The sequence below is a fragment of the Gymnoscopelus braueri genome, assembly GCF_963280865.1.
Source record: "Gymnoscopelus braueri genome assembly, chromosome: 20".
Lineage (NCBI taxonomy): Eukaryota > Metazoa > Chordata > Actinopteri > Myctophiformes > Myctophidae > Gymnoscopelus > Gymnoscopelus braueri.
In genome coordinates this window covers 45250082-45273460 of record NC_137622.1, presented here as the reverse complement: position 1 = coordinate 45273460, position 23379 = coordinate 45250082, and the positions used below count along the sequence as shown (strand labels likewise).

Below are 23379 nucleotides of genomic sequence, written 5' to 3'. Positions count from 1 at the left end.
TATAGGAGAAACGCGGCGTGGTGCAACGCAGGCGCTGCAGCACATGAAGTCTGAGTATGTAAAGCTTCCTAACCATCTAACCATCTAACCATCCATCCGTCCATCCATCCGTCCGTCCATCCATCCATTACAGAAATGTGTATTAAAAACTGGGCACTTCAATAAGAAGAAAAATAATCTACAGTTAAAATGATCAAAATCTGATAGTAAATCAATGAAATACTGTTTAATTCTATGATCCACGGAAAATGACAGAACAATGCATCTACAGGCGTCATTTTCACGTTGTAGATGCCAACTTCAGCATTGTCTATCAGTGAGGGTGTGAAACAAACCCACAACGGTCCTTCTACACAGCAATGAATTCATTCTAACAAGAGAAATATATATGTTAGGACTAGACAACACATACAATGCCCCAAACAGCGAGTACTGTTTCCTGAGAGACAGCACTCTTCTCCTCCATATGTTTTGATCCATGATGGGTTAATGCTGTTCCACTTTTATGTAGGATTGCATTCCTTTATGTTGTGATGTGGATTATGTTCCTTTATGCAGATTACTTTCGTTTAAGTGGATTTATGTATCATCTGCACGTAAAACTATTTGCACAAAGGCCTATGTTCTATCAAGGTTCAAAGTTGTTCTTTATTGTTACATCTTGTGTACAGGCAGTGGTGGACAGTAACTGAGTAAATGTACTTGAGTACTGTACTTAAGTAGATTCTGAGGATCTGTACTTTACCTGAGTATTAGATTTTTTTGATACTTATTACTCTTACTTGAGTACATTTCCAAGACAAATATTGTACTTTTACTCTAGTACATTTCGAGGAAAGCTATAAAGTACCGAGTAGTTTTAGGTTGGCTGTTTCTTTTTTCTTCCCCAATTTTAGTGAAGGCCACTTCTCTGTTCTCACACTAGCCGTGTTTCTGGCTTCCCCCTCCGTTCGCCTCTTTGTTACTTGTGTGTACTTGTTTGGGTGTATAGGAGTAAAAGTATTTAGTTCTGGTTCCTCAGTCATTTCTGTATTTATAGGTGTTTCTGCAGGCTTTGTATAACATAGTGGTTCACTGAAACAAGAGTTACAAGAGTTGCAAGGTCATATAAATTGTGAAAACATTACAGCAATTCATTGATATAAAAATTAAGAAATGTACTTCTACCTTTACTTTTACTTGTACTTTGAATATTTTTAAAAGCATGTACTGTCAAAATGTATGACATGAGATCTACTTAAAGAGGCACTATGTAACTGTTTTTCAATGAATAAAATGTCTTTTTTTTTCAATTAATAAAATGTAATTGTGTCCAATCTGTATGGTAGAATTTTGACCTGATGTGCTAGTATAGGAAATCAAAGGTTTTTTGTGTGGAGACCAAGCAAGCCGACTTGTCTCTGTGTTGTTTTGACAGGCTGTGCATGTCGGCGTCATCTTGTTTTGACAAGGTGAAGTTAACGGTTGTGCGTGTGGGTACATATGAAAATGCAGATACCAGCTTCTTCTTTGTGACCACATCCTCTGCTCTCTTGAGAGCAGAGGAAATGACACATGTTGAAACCTTCAACCAATACCACATGCCTTGCAAACAACACCTGCCTCTCTGCAACCACCATCTCTGCAGGCATGGATGCCGATTTATGTTGGGTGGGTACTGGGTAGAGTACTCAACAACAAGTCACACACACATCAACCAAGTTTTAACCCCTTAATCAGAAATACCTGATTGTTATATTCGCAATAAAAAACGTTTTTGCTGTAAGTGAAGACAGTGTGCGCGATCACCATTCCTTCCTGCCTGAATGAATGAATGTACTGTATTTAGAAAGACATGGAAACAGTGTATGGAAGTACAGTTAACAATACAAGGTCCTCTAAACTGGATCGCTCATAAAAGCATGACGGCTTGTTTAAAACGAGACCCCACACTCAAATCATGATGACATTTAAGAAAACAGACAGATACACTACTATGCAAAACATCATACAATCAGCTTACAGGTTACTGGTATGAAAAATAAGAAGTATGTACAATAAACAGTTCGGGGAGGGGGGGGGGGGTTAGGTTAAGACTTTGACACGGGCCAGTTTGGAATGGCAGCCTCCTGAAGGTGTATCTTTAGGGCAGTTTTGAAAGTGAGTAGGGTTTTACACTCCTTTACTCCTATTGGTAGGGCATTCCACATTTTTGTTGCATAGCATGAGAACGAGTTCAACCCCTTGTTTGTGCCAAATCTGATTTTTGAAGTACTTTGACATCTTAATGTTGTGGTGTATCTTGTAGAATAGGCCCATTGCAAGTAGCTGTACTCTGTCCTCAACCCTGAGCCATCCCACCCTAGCAAAATGATCAGGGGTTAGATGGGTTGTATGTTTGAGGCCAAGAAGTAGTCTTACTAGTTTGTTTTGGGATGTCTAGAGCCTTGTTTTTAAGACCTTAGTGGTGTTATGATACCATGAGAAGCACGGATAGTCGAAATGACCTTGGATGACGGCCCCTGTAAGAATCCTCAAGGTATTCTTACTGACTAGAGAGAAAATCCTATACAAAAAGTGTGTTATTTTTCAGTGCCTCATGCACTGGCTGCCTGCTCCTATGCACCTGTCCCAGTAGGTGTGCAAAAGGACCTTTTTTTAAAAATTACATCTCAAGTCATACAATTTGATTCTTGGCTGATGATGAAACCATAACTGGCATAAGGAGTCGGACTTTGCAGATTACATGGAGAGAGTTTGAATGACAGAAATCTGTTCACAATAACACACGCTATCAGAGCGAGTACATCATGCATCCTGTGCACGTTACAAAGCATCACACAATAGTCATCCGACCGACACATTTCCTGTGGGTGCTCGTCTTTCTCCTGGGGTGCTCGGGCTCCCCGGCACCCACAGGATTGGCACCAATGTCTGCAGGTCTCTGCACAAACATACACTGATATGAACAGAGAGAATGTTCTGGTTTCTATGTCAACTGTATGCATGCAGAATGAGCATGTAAGGTATTGTGTCATATCACCAGATGTTACTTATAATCTGGTGGGAACATATGTGTAATCAAAACGCCCTTCATGACAGTTACTCTATGCATTTATTTTTTGTATTTTATTTTTTTAGAACAGATGGCCTCAGTTTAGAGTTAGCTCCATGTCCTAATCTTTGAAGCTGAATATTATTGTATCTTGACAAAAAGGTCACAGTTGATGGCCCTGGGTCTGAGAATTTGTACCAAATAGATTTTCTTTATCACCAAAGTGCATTAAGAACTGGAATATCATTAATGTGATCTGAGTGCAGCTTTGTCAGAGATGTGTCACTCATGTGTGACTCCTGTTATTTCCTCATGAGAAAATAATAATGTTTTGAGGAACTGGGGTTCAGGCTGGTCTGGAGGAAGACTAAGCTAGTAACTCCCATCATAATTACTGACATGGACTATGCAGATGTCATTGTCCGAGACTCGGACACAGCAGAGAATGTAAGATAACTACTTCCAGTAGAAATGGAGTGCAGGAAGATCTGCCTCAAGCTCTAGGCCAAGAAAACTAAAGTATTGGTATTTAACACAGAGGACATCATTGCCACTTCCGACTAAAACAGGCCCATGTGAAAAACAGAGTCAGAGGTTCTGCTCTGGCATCAAGGGAGTGTGTGTCTCACTGCGATCAAGCCAGAGATTCTCACTGCGATCGTGCCAGAGATTAGCACACACACACACACACACACACACACACGGACGGGCGGGCGGGCGCACGCACGCACGCACGCACGCACGCACGCACGCACGCACGCACGCACGCACGCACGCACGCACGCACGCACGCACGCACGCACACACACACACACACACACACGGACAGGATGCAAAACATAGTCTCAGCCATGCCTTTTGGCCTGGTGGAGACAAATAAGTGCGTACATTTGTACATAAAAGGATTTAGACATGGTTAGTGAGTGTGTTAGTACATGTACATGGTTAACCATGTAACCATTAGCATACGGTTGACCACGTCATCAAACACTATATGAGTAGAGCCTCAGGTAGCGAGGTAGGCATTAGGCAAGTATCACCATTCACCTGAAAGCTGAGGAGAAGACCACCACTGAGAGAGAAAAGAGAAAGGCAGGCATACTGAATGAAATGAAGGGATTGCCTCGCTACCAGGTTGCCCAGGGCTCTGGTGTTGCCATGTCTGCTTATTATAAGCGACTTTGTTTTTCTTTAAAGTTGCTTCTAAATATTGGTAGTTGTGGGTTGCTTTTTATTTGTTGTGAGCTTGTAGATCAGCTATTTTCAAATAGCCAATGCATAGGTTTAAAGTGCTCATGTGGTCTAAAATAGCCACTTATTTTGGGCTTGTTTTCATAGATCTGGTTGCTTATTTCTCTCGCAGACACTGGCAACACTGGTCGCAACACAGCTGTATTGTGTGATGAAACAATGTGGCCGGGGGAAAAAACAGCAATGTTGACATTTCAAGATATGTCGTCATGGACATGAGAATTTAGGCTAGAAACAGAACTAATAAACTGGCAATTACACCTGTTAACCCCGTGATAATGATTGAGAGAGAGAAAAAAAGAATAAGAAAACACCTCTGTTCTTTCATTATTGATCTTGGTGGAAGTACTCAGATATTTTACTTAAGTAAAAGTAGCAATACCACAATATAAAAATACTTTGTTATAAGTAAAAGGCCTGTGTTAAAAATGTTACTTGATTAAAAGTATTGGCATCAAAATATACTCAAAGTACCAAAAGTAAAAGTACTAAAATGTTTGAAAAATAGCATTGTGAAACTTGTGAGCTTGTAGATCAGCTATTTTCAAATAGCCTATGTATAAAATAGGGCTAAAGTGGTTAATATATGTTTTATAATATATTAATTTATATCTGCAAAGTAATTAGTAACTAAAGTTTTCAAATTGTAGTGGAGTAAAAGAACAATATTTGCCTCTGAGATGTAGTGGAGTAGAAGTAAAAGTACTGGAAATACTCTAGTAAAATAAAAATACCTAAAATCTTTACTTAAGTACAGTACTTGAGTAAAAGTAATTAGTTACTTTACACCACTGTTGTTCTTTAAATCTAATTATTTTGCTGGAAAAATTCGGGCACTGTAGTGAAAATGTGGCTTAAGACATGGTAATCATTACCATAACCACACACATTACCAGGTATTGTTTAACTTCAAATTGAATTATTCTACTTAAAATGTCATAATATATATCTTTTAAAGTGAGTTAGTAGCAGTGACTGAGACAACAGACTGAAAAACAATGCTGTATAACTGAATGCGTGTGAGCGCGCATGCACGTCCGCACATCAAGTCACCATTTGACCAATGTGGGCCGCACCTCAAAATGAGTTTGACACCCCTGCACTAAACATGATCATCAGGTATTATTATTATATAAGGAGGAAAATTTGATTTAAAAAATCTCTGACACCTGGGTGCCCACAGTCTTGGCTCTGGACACCTTCAACAGCAAAGCTTGGAAAGAGATGATGCATAATAATTATAGTTGGAAATAGTCTTGCCTTCAATGACTGTTAACTATGACTAATACAGTAGCTAGTGGTTCTCAAACTCTTTCATTTCAAGGACCCTCATTTAGATATTCATTATCACGGATCCCGATACCATTTCTATCTCTGAGATGGGACCCTGATCTGCATTGTAAAATCATAAGTGTTCATTTAAGTCTGATTGTAGGGGCGGCAGTGGTTCAGGGGTAGAGTGGCCGGGTAGAGTGAACTGGAAAACCGCAAGGTTCCCAGTTCGATCCCGGGCTGGGGCGCTCCCCCAGAGTTAGTATCGAAGTGTCCTTGAGCAAGACACTGAACCCCTAATTGTTCCCGATGAGCAGGTTGGTGCCTTGCATGGTTTCCTCCGCCATCGGTGTATGAATGTGTGTGTGAATGGGTTAATGGCACAATCAATGTAAAGCGCTTTGGATAAAAGCGCTATATAAATGCACCATTTACCATTTTACCATTTACCATTGTACAAATGGAACCAAATGGACCTGTAATGGTTCCATTACGTTTGTACACTCTCAGAGTTACTGACCTGTAAGGTCCATTTCCAGTCCTTCTTTTTGGTTTTGTTTTGCTTTTTACCCCCTTTTTCTCCCCAATTTAGTCGTTATGCCAATTAGTTCCTCCCCACCACACATTTCAGTGTGTTGTCACTGCTGTTGTATCCTACTGACTCACAGTGAGGAGCCCCCACCGGGAGGATGTAGAGCAGCGGTGCGACAGTGGGGTCCAATGCGGCCCGTGACATGATTTTAAAAAAAAGGGGGAAATCATGCTGCCTCTAATGACAACACTGATTTTTATCATGCTCTATATACATCCTTATTGTTTTCCCATCCATCATTTTGAACATTAAATCTTACCAACAAGGAGCTGGATCAAAGTGCTGCTGCTCAGGGGTGGAACAAAACACCTGTAGGTCCCCTCGTCTGAGAGCTTCACCCTGGTCAGCCTCAGTGAGATGTTACCATGACGCAGCTCCTCATGAAACAAGGACACCCTCTGTTTGTACAGCGGGTTCACAACGGCAGTAATGAGATGTCCATCTTGGAGCATGAGGACAAACCCTGCCTTCAGGTCAGGTCTGGACCACTCCATCGTCTTCTTATCCATGTTGACAGGAGGTTTAATGTGACATGGAAGGATCACATCATCTCCCTCTATGACCATCACAGGATGAGACCCGATGACCTGAGGTTCTCCTTAAAACAAAACAAAATGGCTTTAATGTATTGACATTCATCTTCATTATTAATTCTTAATTATGCTTGTAGATCAGTATTTCCTTCCTATACAAACCCTTTGTAACTTCAAACTCCATTTTAACCAAGATAGATTAATTTGAAAACAAACCCGTCCTTGGTTCTGCTGACTGATATTGTCCTTCTAATGTGTGAGGGGCCGTGTTTTTTCAATTACTTCTTCATTCATTTTATTATTATATAATTTTTTTCATTTTCCCAAAACAATTAGGCCTATAAATCATAAATGAAAAAAGTAATCGAAAAAACACAACATTAGAAGGACAATATCAGTCACCAGAAGCAGGGATGTGCGTTTTCAACGAGTCTAACATTCATTAGAAGGACAATATCTGTAAAAAGCAAACAATGTTAAAAAAGCACAATGTTTTTTATATCAATAAAATCTTAAGTCTTTTGCCAATTATTTGGGGGCCCATTTGTAATATCCTCATGGCCGAAGAGGCAGGTTGGTTTAGGCCAGGGGTAGGCAACCTTAGGCACGGTGCCAACATTGGCACCGGGGAAAGTGATCACTGGCACACGTGAGAGAGAGAGGATTTTTTTTAATTGAATATTAAAGAAAAGTTTAGTCAATTAAATTAAGTCCCCTCACATTATACAAATTACATCCTGCACATAATTCTACATTCATTCAAACTCCTAACTGACTGGGGAAGGGGTCTGGATAGGTGGTTTATTATAGAATTAATATTATTTAGTCTAGGAGATAGGTGGGTTATTTAGTCCATGAGCCAGAGCCCCAAAATTGAGCAATGATTATCGAAAGAGTGGGCAAAACCAAACCTATATTAAATTGTTCATAGGGTCAATACGAGTAAATAAATATATGCTAACCTTTCCACAGGAGTAGCTTTTTCATAGTTATCACACATTTTGTTATTTTCCCCATACGTACATGACAGGTGAAAAAATTACAACATTTAAAAAATAGCTATCATAATGAAACATCCCCAATTGATTACTTACATGAAGACAATGATTTATCGTATTACAAGTTTTCTGAAATTGTACATTTAAATATGCAAATCAAGCATTTAGTCCATGAGCCAGAGCCCACAAATTGAGCCAGATATTGAATATTCCCTCGTTAAAAACCTTTGACTCCAACTTCTTAACAAAATGAAATAAGAATGTTGACTCTGGCTTTGTCCAATGTTCCAATGTTGATTCTGGAAAGTTATGCAAATTCGGGCATACTTTCCTAATGCCCAATTTGCATATTTAAATATACAATTTCAGAAAACTTGTAATACGATAAATCATTGTCTTAATGTAAGCAATCAACTCAGGAAGTTTCATTATGATAACTCTTTTTTAAATTTGGTCATTTTTTCACCTGTCATGTACGTATGGGGAAAATAACAAAATGTGTGATAACCATGAAAAAGCTGCTCCTGTGGAGAGGTTATCATATATTTATTTACTCGTATTGACCCTATGAACAATTTAATATAGGTTTGGTTTTGCCCACTCTTTCAATAATGAAATCTTGTCTGGCTCATGGACTAATTGCTCTGAGTCTAATGATCATTACATCCTGATGTGAAAGAAAATATTTCTAAAGAAGAAGGAAAAAATAAAGGTTGTTATGTATAGCCTATGGACAATCAAAATCAGATGGAAATATTACTGTCATAATTAAACTTAATGTTGATATGGCACACTGTCACACTGAGTTTCTCAGTATGATTGTTAGGTCTCATTGACATGAATGAACAATCCCCTTGAGTCAAGGGCATTTATTGTCACATAGTCAAGGGCCTTGACTATGTGACAATAAATGCAAAGTTAATGAAGACTTCAGTGTGGCTTAGTGTGGCCCTGAGATCTGGGCCCCTGGGTCTACTCTGGGCCCAGTAGGCCTGTAATCCACCCTCACCCTGTGCACAGCAGTGGTTCTCCAACATTTTCATGTCACCCCCACATTAATATGTATTTGGCCACGGACCCCCATCTGAAAATATCGTGTACCAGGGACAGGTACACGATATTCACCAAGGATTCTCAGTTTTTCCACATTTTTGAATTTTGACATATTATTTCAAAACTTTTCTAAAATAGTCGATCTACAAGCTCACAGCATGTTGCATGTTGTGAGCTTGCAGATCTGCTATTTTTGAATAGGGGAAGTAGGGTTAGAATGGTTAAACAGATTGTCTAGACCTAGATATTAACTAATTTTGCTGGACCACATGCTGCACAGTACAGTATGTATGTGACATGTTTTTATGACGGACTGTGACATATTGTGCGTTCGGAAATGCGCAACGGTCCTCACGTATTAGTTTGTATTGGCCAGTGGGCTAAGTGCTGTATTTCCCAACCACCCCTTGTATATTATGTATTTATAACTGATGGAGAGAATGGAGAAGAAGTAGTTTATTTGCCAATACACTTTTCCTCCTTTTTTTCTTCTTACTTTATTAGTTTTGAGCATCAGATACACATTGCATTTAATGAGGAAAAACTAGCCTTGGAACAAGACTATGACAGTTTGAAAAACATTTATAAAAATGAGAAGAAAACAAGCACACATTACCGTAATGTTTTTTTAGCAGCCCTCCCTTACCCTTACCCTTACCCTGTCCGTTACTGTAAATCACTTTAAAGTTACCTGTTGCAGATGTGTTGTAACAGCTGCTCCATAGCACCAGGAAAACCTTCAAAAAAATCCAGAAGGTGGATTTTACAGAACGAACATCGACTTGGAAGGACAAATAGACGGAGCGAAACGCCATAATTCACTGCTTCTATGTCTCAAGTTGCCAGTAAGACGGTTTCATACTTTCTATTTCACCCGTGGATTCAGCTCAGGTCACACATCTATTTGTGGTCTTATGAGGCCATCTAGTGGCCAACTGGCCACACCGCAGCCCCTTTCGGAACCCTGTATCCAGGGTCCCATGTCTTCTCTCATTCACCCGTTGGTAGCCTACCACTCTCTGGTCTCAGACAAACATAACGTCTCTAAAGTGTTGCAGAGAGATTTCAAAGATATTCTGAGCTGCATCAGGGTCCCGCGGAAACGTATGTTGATCGGCGCTAATCGTTGTTGTTATTAAACACGTTTAATCCATATTAAAAAAGAAAAATGTTTTTGCTATCTCTCACGCACCATGTCTTGTGATTGGCTAGATGCACTTTGCCCAGCCGTTGTACCTCTGGTAATCTCATTCTGTAGTAGGATTGACAACTCCTAGAAATTAAAATAAGGGACACCTATTCCGGCTAATATTTTTGGGGGGGTCAAACCTCCCAAAACCCCCGAAATGCATCGAAAACTATGCATTTAGGCAGTTATACAATTATACAGTGGTGGAAAAATTACTCAATTTGTTTACTTAAGTAAAAGTATCAATACTGCAATGTAGAAATACTCTGACTGTTATACAAGTATAAGTCCGGAATTCAAAAAGTACTTCGAGTAAAAGTACAAAAGCATTGGCATCAAAATGTACTTATAAAGTATCAAAAGTAAAAGTACTCATTATGCAGGTTTTCAAATGTATACAAATCTTTAGAAAAATCTACAAATCTACAAAGTAACTAGTAACTAAAGTTTTCAAATAACTGAGATGTTGAGTAGAAGTAAAAGTACTGAAAATTGGAAGTACGTACTCCTGTAAAGTAAGTAGCCTACCTCAAAATTGTACTCCATCAAATCATGTAGGCTATATTTTACCTTATTTCTCACCAATTTCTAAAGCATACAGGCTTCTCACTAGCCCTAGAATGTCTGTGATCTTACATACATTTCATGTATTCCAAATACACAGCCATAGACTGATCTCCGCGGCATAAATCTTCTCAACTCAACCAATAATTAATTCCTAAGACTTGGAGTCATATTGTTCTCTAGTTTCATATCCATTTCAAAGTTCTGGCAGAAAACGTGTGTTTAGTAAAATATCTCCACTTCCACCAAGCTTTACACGGACAACATACTCTCCAGGCGAGGGGCCCCTGTTCAGCCCTGTCGCTGACAGAGAATGTTGTCTGTGTGTGAATACACACGCAGATAAGATTTATGCCGCGGAGGTCAGTCTGCTAACAGGGCGCGGATATCATACGATCGATCTATGGCTGTGTATTTGGAATACATGAAATGTATGTAAGATCACAGCCCTCTAGGGCTAGCTTCTCATGTGCCCACTCTTCTGGTTACCCAGTAGGCCTACTAGTTTAGTCATATTGGAACAAACCATTGAGGAAGGTTTTTCTGAAACACAACACATATCAGGAAAATGATAATTCAATTGTAAACATGAAAAGCAGGCCTACTGTAACTCATTGTGTCATTATATACAAGTCAATACAACATTATTTGTGTTAACTACAGATTTCCAAAACCTGTTTTTTAGTATTCACCCCTGTCTACCTGTGTGTTTCATACACGCGATGTGTGTGTTTGGCAGAGCATCTTACCACAAGGAAATAGACACATCAGCCTGAACCCACTATAGCAGATCTAGGGTCTATATGAAACCACACAGCTCTGCTCTCAGTCACTTTCAGTCAGTCCGTTTGTCAACATGACGTTTAAATCAACCTATATAATGTGTGAGTACTTATTTATATATTATTTTAGTTCACTCCAACTACATATTAGGCAGAGCATCATTGAACATTTGTTCTTTTCTCTAACACTGTGCTTTGGCACTCATTTTCATTTATTTAAATTACTTAATGAGACAGAAATTCAGATTTTGTTACTAAACAAGGTTATTAAAGTACTGGAGAGATGGTTTAATGTTTTTTTTATGTGGAGTAAATGGAAGCTGAGGCTATAAATAACTGGTTCTGAGGTTTAGATGACGTTTAACCTGAGATGTAATGCTGATGTGGTGATCAGTTAGAACTGGTGGATTAAAGATCCAATCAACCTCAATCTGATGTGTGGTGGAATCTATTCATTCAAAGGTACCTTCATGTAACTTATTATTAATGAATTCATTTAAGTCTATCAGGAGCTTATGCTACAATTACATGAAATGTAAAACGTTCAAATCTGGCAGAATACATGATGCATAAACTACAAATGACTGATTCTGAGGTCAGGTGTAACTGTAGTCAACCTGAGGTTCTTTCAGTATCTCTAATTATGTTGTATTGTTGTTATATTGTAGTTATTTTGTGATGTCTGTATGTTTTTATGTCGTTGAGGACTACGGATGGAAAGTAGCTTTGGCTAAATCCGGCATTTTACTCTTATTCATGTGTATGTATTACACTATTGTCTTAGAATTCATTGATGCACTGTCCCAACCAAATAAACAAATAGAGTAAAGTCAGTAAATTACATGACACATGGTTTAAAAGTCTTGATAGGGTGATCATCTGCAGGATGATAAATGTAATTTATGAAGTGAAAGATTCTTTAAATGAACTTGAATTATTGATGTGAACTGAACAGAGGGCTGAATTGATTCATTTCACATGAATTTAATAACTCTGGATTAGTAAAGATCAGATACAATAAGATCAGATCAGATCAAATCAGATCAGATCGACAGTGTAACAGCACATTTCATGCACACGCCCGCCCATGACAAAAGATTTGACCCAGATGAAGCAGGTGCATAAGGCAGAGTGACTGTATTCACATGAGGGTTAGGTGAATAAGGCAGAGTGACTGTATTCACATGAGGGTTAGGTGCATAAGGCAGAGTGACTGTATTCACATGAGGGTTAGGGTTAGGTGCATAAAGCAGAGTGTCTGTATTCACATGAGGGTTAGGGTTAAGTGTATAAGGCAGAGTGACTGTATTCACATGAGGGTTAGGTGCAAAAGGCAGAGTGACTGTATTCACATGAGGGTTAGGTGCATAAGGCAGAGTGTCTGTATTCACATGAGGGTTAGGTGCATAAGGCAGAGTGTCTGTATTCACATGAGGGTTAGGTGCATAAGGCAGAGTGTCTGTATTCACATGAGGGTTAGGGTTAGGTGAATAAGGCAGAGTGACTGTATTCACATGAGGGTTAGGTGCATAAGGCAGAGTGACTGTATTCACATGAGGGTTAGGTGCATAAGGCAGAGTGACTGTATTCACATGAGGGTTAGGGTTAGGTGAATAAGGCAGAGTGACTGTATTCACATGAGGGTTAGGGTTAGTTGAATAAGGCAGAGTGACTGTATTCACATGAGGGTTAGGTGCATAAGGCAGAGTGACTGTATTCACATGAGGGTTAGGTGAATAAGGCAGAGTGACTGTATTCACATGAGGGTTAGGTGCATAAGGCAGAGTGTCTGTATTCACATGAGGGTTAGGTGAATAAGGCAGAGTGACTGTATTCACATGAGGGTTAGGTGAATAAGGCAGAGTGACTGTATTCACATGAGGGTTAGGTGAATAAGGCAGAGTGACTGTATTCACATGAGGGTTAGGTGCATAAGGCAGAGTGACTGTATTCACATGAGGGTTAAGTGCATAAGGCAGAGTGACTGTATTCACATGAGGGTTAGGGTTAAGTGTATAAGGCAGAGTGACTGTGTATTCATGAGGGTTAGGTGCATAAGGCAGAGTGACTGTGTATTCATGAGGGTTAGGTGCATAAGGCAGAGTGTCTGTGTATTCATGAGGGTTAGGTGCATAAGGCAGAGTGACTGTGTATTCATGAGGGTTAGGTGCATAAGGCAGAGTGACTGTGTATTCATGAGGGTTAGGTGCACAAGGCAGAGTGTCTGTGTATTCATGAGGGTTAGGTGCATAAGGCAGAGTGTCTGTGTATTCATGAGGGTTAGGTTCATAAGGCAGAGTGACTGTGTATTCATGAGGGTTAGGTGCATAAGGCAGAGTGTCTGTGTATTCACATGAGGGTTAGGTGCATAAGGCAGAGTGTCTGTGTATTCATGAGGGTTAAGTGCATAAGGCAGAGTGACTGTATTCACATGAGGGTTAAGTGCATAAGGCAGAGTGACTGTGTATTCATGAGGGTTAGGTGCATAAGGCAGAGTGTCTGTGTATTCATGAGGGTTAGGTGCATAAGGCAGAGTGACTGTATTCACATGAGGGTTAGGGTTAGGTGAATAAGGCAGAGTGACTGTATTCACATGAGGGTTAGGTGCATAAGGCAGAGTGACTGTATTCACATGAGGGTTAGGGTTAGTTGAATAAGGCAGAGTGGCTGTATTCACATGAGGGTTAGGTGCATAAGGCAGAGTGACTGTATTCACATGAGGGTTAGGTGAATAAGGCAGAGTGACTGTATTCACATGAGGGTTAGGTGCATAAGGCAGAGTGTCTGTATTCACATGAGGGTTAGGTGAATAAGGCAGAGTGACTGTATTCACATGAGGGTTAGGTGAATAAGGCAGAGTGACTGTATTCACATGAGGGTTAGGTGAATAAGGCAGAGTGACTGTATTCACATGAGGGTTAGGTGCATAAGGCAGAGTGACTGTATTCACATGAGGGTTAAGTGCATAAGGCAGAGTGACTGTATTCACATGAGGGTTAGGGTTAAGTGTATAAGGCAGAGTGACTGTGTATTCATGAGGGTTAGGTGCATAAGGCAGAGTGACTGTGTATTCATGAGGGTTAGGTGCATAAGGCAGAGTGTCTGTGTATTCATGAGGGTTAGGTGCATAAGGCAGAGTGACTGTGTATTCATGAGGGTTAGGTGCATAAGGCAGAGTGACTGTGTATTCATGAGGGTTAGGTGCACAAGGCAGAGTGTCTGTGTATTCATGAGGGTTAGGTGCATAAGGCAGAGTGTCTGTGTATTCATGAGGGTTAGGTTCATAAGGCAGAGTGACTGTGTATTCATGAGGGTTAGGTGCATAAGGCAGAGTGTCTGTGTATTCACATGAGGGTTAGGTGCATAAGGCAGAGTGTCTGTGTATTCATGAGGGTTAAGTGCATAAGGCAGAGTGACTGTATTCACATGAGGGTTAAGTGCATAAGGCAGAGTGACTGTGTATTCATGAGGGTTAGGTGCATAAGGCAGAGTGTCTGTGTATTCATGAGGGTTAGGTGCATAAGGCAGAGTGACTGTATTCACATGAGGGTTAAGTGCATAAGGCAGAGTGACTGTGTATTCATGAGGGTTAGGTGCATAAGGCAGAGTGTCTGTATTCACATGAGTGCAGTGAGACTCTGCTGATCCAAGCCAGAATGCAGGCGTTGTGTCTTCCCTCTGTAAAGCCCTTTGTACACTAGACAGTAATCCAGAGGAAAACATACTTTTACATAATTTGTTTCCAAACCCAATTTAAAATAAATGAGTGTCCAGCGGTGAAGTGTTCTCTGCTCTGAAGTAACTCTCTCCCTCTCTCTCTCTCTCTCTCTCTCTCTCTCTCACAGTGGTGCATCTACTCATATACTGTGGTCCTGCTCAACCAGATGGTGAGACAACTTCATTGCATTGCATTATGGGTAGTGTAGTGTGAGATAAGCCATATTATGTGTATCCTGTTAATACACAATAATAAATTTTAATGCAGGGATTTCCAAACCACAATCCACCTCAGCTAATATAATAATTGTTGTGGATTCATAGAATGGTGTCATGGTTACTAGGGTTAGGGTTAGAGTCATGTTTTTATCCTCTTGTAGATGTAGTGAGTCATGATGGAACTGTACTGTAACCTAACATGTTTGAAGTTGTGATCACTGATCATGAGAAATATGTCATTATCATGAGAAAACATAATGATAAAATCATTATTTCATGATCATGGGTCATCATAACTAATACCTGCAGTACGTAACTGACAATCTATCTCTCCCTCTCATCCCTCTGTTACCCCCCCCCCCCCCTCCAGTGTCAGTCAGAGTCAGTCCTGACAGACCTCATCAGTACTTTCAGCATGAGCCCATCTCAGTGAGCTGTGAGGAAGATGGTGAGCCTGTCCTGTGGTCTGTGAAAAGACAGAACAGTGAGAGGGTGAACGGAACTTGCAACAATGAATGGGGAGTCATCGAAGGTCAGTCAGCGGTGGAAAAAGTACTCACATGTTTTACTTAGGTAAAAGTATCAATACTGCAATGTGGAAATACTCTGTTACAAGTAAAAGTCAAAATGTACTTGAGTAAAAGTACAAAAGTATTGGTATCAAAATATACTTAAAGTACAAAAGTCGAAACGTACTCATTATGCAGAATGTCCCAAGTCACAAGTTTTCAAATGTATCCACAGGTTTCCTAGGGCGTTGTGGGCATCACTTCCTGTCGATTTGAACAGGTATCAGGGATCAAATCGACAGGAAATGATGCCCACAACGCCCTAGGAAACTTGTGGATAAAATGTATAAAAACGTTTGAAAATAGCCGATCTACAAGCTCACAATGCGTCGCATCGCAACGCATTGTGAGCTTGTAGGTCGGCTATTTTCTAATGGCCGAAATGTATATAGGGCTGAAGTGGTTAATGTATGTTTTGTAATAATAATCAAAAACAAAATATTTTTTGTGGAGTAAAAGTACAATATTTGCCTCTGAGATGTAGTGGAGTAGAAGTAAAAGTATTGAAAATTGGAAATACTCCAGTAAAGTACAAATAGCTAAAAATGTGCTCAACAGATTAGCTCAAAAGCTACTTGAGTAAATGTACTTAGTTACTTTCCATCAGTGCCGAACGTATGTAGGGATAGACGGACGGACGGATACATACTTTTAAGCCAAACCCAACCCTTTCTTTTCATTGTGATTGTGTGCAGGAGCGTCCTGTGTCATTGAATCCCCATATCACTGGGACAGCGGAGTTTACTGGTGTGAGTCCAAGTCAGGAGAAGTCAGCCGGTCCATCAACATCATGATCTCTGGTACAACCACTATAATCAATATACTGTTGAGGGTACACAGACATGATTCACATTCTACCGTCGTTATCAATAGTTTGTTCATGTCTAGCAGTATTTGATTTGTAGCATTTTGTGCACAAGGGCCACTCCCACAAACTGTGGAAGTCAGAATGGAATATGAGATTAGCTGTTCACAATAGAAAAGACAAGACAAGCTCAGTGATTTTTTGGGCACTTGGACAATGCTGCAGTAGTGTAGCATGTGAATCACTGGCAATTAACACAATGTATTGCACTTTTTATGTTATGTGTCCAATATCCGAACATAAAAACTGAACTGACCTGAACTAAACTTTACATGGAAATGGACACATCAAACAACTCATAATTCTTTTTTTTTTTCTTAATATGACTCAACATGTTGGTTCTAGGTGGAGATGTGATCCTGGAGAGTCCTGTACTTCCTGTGCCAGAGGGAGATAAAGCCACATTCCGCTGCCTGTCCAAAGACAAGAAAACAAAGAAAACATCCTCTGACCTCCCAGCTGGTTTCTATCTAAACGGATCCTTCATCAGCACAGAGTCTACAGGACAGATGACCATCCACCATGTTATCAAGTCTGATGAAGGATTCTACAAGTGTAACATCTCTGACCTTGGAGAGTCATCAGAGAGCTGGATGGAAGTTACAAGTGAGTCTTTGGGCTCTATTCTGGGTGAGATTTGAACAAACCACTAATTACGGATTTCGGACTAGGCAAGAGGCGTTTCCCCGCAAAATTCTGTATTCTATGGCACCCCCCTCACCCGCCAAACACCTGAGCTACCCGTTACATTATGCATAGGTGTGGTTTGGGCGTTACAATGATAAAACCAATCACCGTGCCAGAAGCCATTGCCTTTAAGAGAAGATTGCGCTAGCCGTCATCCCCGATCCAATATATGCTCTAGCCTATCTACCTGTCTGCACTGTTGCCTGGTCTGATTATTATAAGCCACATTGGGCTTGTTTTCCTTATTTTTTTTATTTTATCCAAATACATTTTTATATTAATTTGTAGCCTATTGTGTTCACAATAAGCTTGTCATATTAGTCAGATCCGGAATAGTATATGAAAGCCATTTAAAATATTTATACTATTGGTACACACCGGCTGCTCCCAAATAATTAATTACATCATGTTGCGACAACGCTCCTACGTGGTACACAGACAAACAGTAGCACATGGGTATAATAAATTGGATAGTTTTAGGAAAGGTCTATAGCTTAGCCTATGTACTCACGTTGGCTGTATTGTTCTATTTCCACCATTCTAATGGATTCCAGGGGTGTGTAAACATCTCTGTAGTAGCTCCATAGTTTCCTCTGCGTGACGCAGTTAAAGTTAACTTACATCCATATTGTCCCCGTTATCTTTCATCATCCACCTTTGTTCAGTAATCCCGAACAGAGCTAAACTTTAAGTTTACATCAATCAAAGCCTCTCAAACCCAGACACATTGCTGCGATGCGTATGTGCGTCGCCTACCTACCCAAAATAACAGACATACAAGCTATCAACGGCGCTGCGTCATGTCTGTCGACAGCTTACAGATCTGTTATTTTGGACAGCATGCAATGAGGCGCGCGCGCCACGGAGAAGCCTAACACTAAACCAAAGACATTACATTACGTGGTCAACAACATACTAGACATGTAACTTGCTTGGAGCTTTTAATGCAGTGGTTCTCAACCTGTGGGTCGAGACCACAATGGAGCACCCAACGCCTGGCGAGCTTGTAGATCTGCTATTTTCACAATATTTATCTGAGGAACCGAGTCAAACAAAATGGGGGGGTCCCCAGTTCAAATATGGTTATTTTGGGGGGTCATGAACGTAGCGTTTACGCGGGGAATATAATAATAATATAGGCTAATATATATAATATAGGCTATAATATAATATTCACCCGCAGCATGGGTTTAACGAGACAGCAGCCAAAATGAAAATCACACTAGATGATCCTATCATCTTATAAAAAATAATTAAATAAATAATTAATTAAATAATTAATCACCAGCGCACTGAGCTCAGCAGCAGCGCAAAAGTAGGTCAAATCAATCAATCAAGTATTGACTGTCAGTTGTCACGACGGCAGAGCCCCCTTTAAAGTTTAAACCATAACATGACAATGGATCTTCAGACTATCGGGATTGAAAAGCTTTCTTCATGTCTTTTTCACCTCAAAGTAAATGTTGGATTATTTCTTCAAATGAGAGCACAGGCAGCGGGCAGTAGGCTAGAAGGTAACATTGGATGTGATTTCTCCATCGCAACTCTTTCCCATCAAACAAAGTAATCCAAACTGTTTTGTACTGCTTATTTTGCTTGCTAAAAGCATGATTTTATTAAGACATGACAGCAATATGGAAAAAACGAAAATATCTAAATAAAAAATATATTTCGTATAAAAACCGAATATCATTCTTAAAATGGTTATGGGGCAGTGTATATATTTATATAGCCCTATTTGCTCCAAGCTGTTTTTTAAATAAAATATAGACTGTTGGAATAGGGTGGAATGACTCCTGTTCTTAACGAATTACCAAGATTTAATGAGAAAAAAGGCTGCATGCAGCAATTAAGCTTCTTTAGAAAAATGACTGACGGGCTGGGCTGGGTCTAATTTGTCAATTATTAGTCGAGCCTGGCTGAAATATTTAAGGGATATGAAAGCTCTAGTTAGTAGTTTGAAGTGCTCATGTGGCCTTATAGTTGCTTCTTTTTGTTTTCATAGACCTGCGGTTGCTTATTTCTCGCCAAGGCTGGCAACACGGCTCATGGTCCAACGCACAAAGCCATTGTAGTGTCTGTGTGCACTTGGCGGGTGATTTTATAAACCGGCGGGTGCTATTAGAATCCACTATCCCCCCTCCCCAAGCCGTACCCATGTGTGGGTTGAGAATGTCAATGTGGGGGATATAGCAACAACACGCCCACAGGCACACCTCCATGCGCAAATAACGGCGTCGGCATAATGGTGACGGGTAGAGCAGGTGCTAGAATAACCTATTGGGGCGGCGCAGCTCCATTATCGGTATTTAACAGGTTAAGGGTAGCGTTGCGGCTGGGAAAACTGCCACAGAATGGGGCCCTTTGTCTTGAATCTTTGATAATGTCACAATTATCACCAGAAGAAGATAAAGCAGTGTTTGGAAACTGAAAGCCATTGTTCTCTTTACAGATTCATCTTCCTCCTCCAGCCCCCCTGAACCCCCCCTCATCACTCGGAACCAACTGATCATTAAGATACTGGTGGCCACGCCTTATGTGATTTCAACCTTCCTCTACTTCTCTATACTGAGAGACAGAGCTAGAGCTAGAGGTGAGTTATATAAACACACCTTATATAAACACTTTAACATGTGTCCATCATATGATACTCATATAGAGACATATTAACATGTGTCTATCATATGATACTCATATAGAGACATATTAACATGTGTCCATCATATGATACTCATATAGAGACATATTAACATGTGTCCATCATATGATACTCATATAGAGACATATTAACATGTGTCCATCATATGATACTCATATAGAGACATATTAACATGTGTCCATCATATGATACTCATATAGACACATATTAACATGTGTCCATCATATGATACTCATATAGAGACATATTAACATGTGTTCATCATATGATACTCATATAGAGACATATTAACATGTGTCCATCATATGATACTCATATAGGGCGGTTTCACACTATGGTCCCGGGTGCGCACCCCGGACCACATGGCAGATGTTGTGGTAGTGTGAACGTAGCGAACCGTTCCCCGTAACGCATCACCGTACCGTACCCGAAACCACCTTGGAAGGTAGTCTCGGGTCCGATTGCTGCGGAGTCGGGAACGGAACACGGCAGTGTGAATCCATCCGTACCAAGAGAAGGAAGTGGACTGCTAATCATATATCATTTATATATTTTTTATAATGACGCATTATTTTAGCTGGGCTATACCTTCTCATAGTTCTACTTGAATGTTGACAAGAAATAATAATCCCGCTAGTGTTTGAGTAGCGCGAGCCGTGAAAAATAATAAACAAAAAACACATGTGTGGCGAACGTATTTATAAGGATAAATACACCAAGGATTAGTCCGTGACGTCTACTGCTAAAGTACCAAGGATGCGTCCGTGACGCCAATATCATATTAACAGACAACGTTACATTTCGAGGTTTCAAAGACCAGTGCACACACTGCTTTGGTTGTGTATTGTTGATCTGTTGTTATTATAACTCAAGACAACGTCAGGAACACAGTCAAACTTTATTATTCACTCTAGAGTGACTTTTCTTCTCTCTTCTCTCTTCCAAAGCCCCATAGTCCACAGCGCCCCCATGAGGCACATATTTACCATTAATGTTAAATGAAATGGTCTCGAGTCTTGGCCAGTGTGAATGCTGGCCAGCCAAGCGTACTCGGGAACGGTTTGATTCAATCGGACCCAGTGTGAATCCGCCCATAGAGACATATTAACATGTGTCCATCATATGATACTCATATAGAGACATATTAACATCATAATGATACTTATGTACAGAAACACACAGAGGTGAGACTGAGACAAACATGTTATAAAACACACCTTAGCGTGTGGCCTTCATAACAGGCCTTTTATAGCCACAGGACCAGAGGACAGGCTGAGGCAGAGCAGGTCAAGTGTCAAAGGAATTATTCACCCAATAAACTAGGAGCCCAAGGAGCATGAGGGGAGCATACACTGAGGACTGTAGGAATAGACTAGGAAATAATAATAACCCCATAATAATAATAATAATAATAATAAGCAGAACACTGTAGCAACATCTTCAGACTGTCAGAGAACACAAGGGACTGAGGGTTTATAACCAAAGAGGTACTGTAAGAGCAACTAAGGAGAACAGGAAACACTTATAGGGCGTCACTAAAAAACAAAGGTACGCAAATATAATGTAAAAAAACAAATTTAAACTAAGAAACAAGAAAACATTACTTCACAATTAAAGGAACACAACTGTAACATAAAACGTTAACTATGACTAATATAAGAAACATGAACACAACAAGAGACACAACATGACACAGATTGTGACACACTGTCCCTCTGAGTTTATAATCTACATACTTGGTGAATAAATGGACTTTCATTCTGACAATAATACATGCAAATAATAAAGTGTTCTATATGAACTTTACTGTCTGTCTGTCTGTCTGTCTCTCTCTCTCTCTCAGAGGCAGCAGCCAATGCGAGGAGGAGACGAGACAATGATGTCATCATGCAGGTAGCGGTGTAGCCAATCAGAAGTGTTGAAGGTGATAGCTCAGCACAGCTTGTCACAGTCACGAGTGGACCTCTCTCTCTCTCTCTCTCTCTCTCTCTCTCTCTCTCTCTCTCTCTCTCTCTCTCTCTCTCTCTCTCTCTCTCTCTCTCTCTCTCTCTCTCTCTCTCTCTCTCTCTCTCTCTCTCTCTCTCTCTCTCTCTCTCTCTCTCTCTCTCTCTCTCAAATATACAATGAAAAATGATCCATAATGTTAAAATACTAATACCTAATACATAAGGCTTAGGGTTAAACAGGTACAATGACTTATCATTTAGCAGCTTACATTAGCAGCAGTGTGTTAAGTCAGTGATACTGTATGTGGTTTGTCTGTAAGCATAAGGTTAGTGTTGTAGGGAGTGAAAGTTAATTAAATCATGTAATAATGTCAGGGATTCATGTAAACAGTCTAAATATAATGGGCCGGATTCACTAAGCTGTTTACGCCCATATTTTGAACATACCGGCATTTACAAAAAATCCTACGTTCATCAATCTATTTTTGTCTAACATTTGTCAACACATAAAACAACACATGTCAAACGATCTTTGTTTGCATATTATAGACATGATGCAAAATCTCACATTCAACCGATTTTAATTTATTTTCAGTTGATGCATTTAGAGCTGAATTCATTTAGAGCTGAATTCATTTAGAGCTGAATTCATTTAGAGTTTTATTTTTCCTTCTAGTTTCAATCCTTTAAATTATACGTCTGTACATCTGGAAATCTGGTAATAATTATTAATCATAATAACTATTGTAATTGTTCTATTCCTTGCATGATGTAAAGTGCATTCTAATAAAGATTTGAATTTGAAAGCTTCCTGCTTCTGGCTATGAAAGACATTAATTGAATGTAAAGGAGAATTATAATTGTTATCTATTGTTATGTATCCGTTTTTATTTCTGTTTGTGTGCTGTTGTATAGAGTTGTCGTTGCACTTCCCTCTACTTTTTTTTATTATCAATCAATCAATCAAATTGTATTGAACACAAATACAGGGTAAGCGTGTGGTCACACCGAACTTTAATTCTGCCTTTAATTCGGTGGATTCTGCCAATGCTTTTAAATGGGAATGGAGCGCTTTGTTGACATTCAAGGATTTCCGGAAAAAAAATGGAAAAGCATTGTCAGAAACCACCCTCATAGGCAGAATTACAGTTCGGTGTCACTGCACCCTGAGAGTGAAGTGAGGTTGTGCAGGCTTTCACTGTGGCAGTTTAAAATAAGGGAGAATAAAAGAGGAGAGAAGGAGAGAGCATAACAAATGTAGAGTCAAATAAATCCTAGGTCAACTTAAAGTGCATTCAGTATTACACAGTCCATAAAAGGCACAGCCTTGGGTTTTGCTACAGTATACAGGTAAAAACTCTAAACTGTTGCTACAGTACTGTACTGTACTGTAAATGCTGTAAGGGATTGGCTGCAGTGAAACCAGAGCATCAATATGACTCACTACAT

General features: G+C 39.9%; 2 protein-coding genes across 6 annotated transcripts in view; one reads left to right on the top strand and one right to left on the bottom strand.

Annotated features, from left to right (window-relative positions):
• The window catches only part of LOC308076480 (NACHT, LRR and PYD domains-containing protein 3-like), a 38284-nt gene extending 27804 nt beyond the window's left edge, over positions 1 to 10480 (bottom strand). For 3 of the 4 annotated variants that reach the window (XM_080416788.1, XM_080416790.1, XM_080416789.1), the window contains exons 1-2: positions 9425 to 9565; positions 6409 to 6747 (exon numbers count right to left, since the gene is read on the bottom strand). In XM_080416788.1, the coding sequence (XP_080272914.1) occupies positions 6409 to 6747; positions 9425 to 9548 (463 nt within the window). In that variant the 5' untranslated portion in view covers positions 9549 to 9565. Of the gene's footprint in view, positions 1 to 6408; positions 6748 to 9424; positions 9566 to 10450 lie in introns of those variants that run through there. The other variant, XM_080416791.1, reaches the window with a different exon arrangement.
• An 809-nt stretch (positions 10481 to 11289) lies between these two features.
• On the top strand, positions 11290 to 22622 carry LOC308076503 (protein turtle-like). 2 transcript variants are annotated; one of them, XM_080416830.1, is made up of 7 exons: positions 11290 to 11370; positions 15114 to 15155; positions 15575 to 15736; positions 16469 to 16573; positions 16984 to 17244; positions 19778 to 19918; positions 21828 to 22622. In XM_080416830.1, exons 1-7 carry the CDS (start codon positions 11343 to 11345, stop codon positions 21887 to 21889), a joined length of 801 nt encoding a protein of 266 aa, XP_080272956.1. In that variant the 5' UTR covers positions 11290 to 11342; the 3' UTR covers positions 21890 to 22622. The 2 variants fall into 2 exon arrangements, with proteins under 2 accessions (XP_080272956.1, XP_080272957.1); XM_080416831.1 differs by lacking the exon at positions 11290 to 11370 and adding an exon at positions 11629 to 11730.
• Positions 22623 to 23379: the final 757 nt, after the last annotated feature.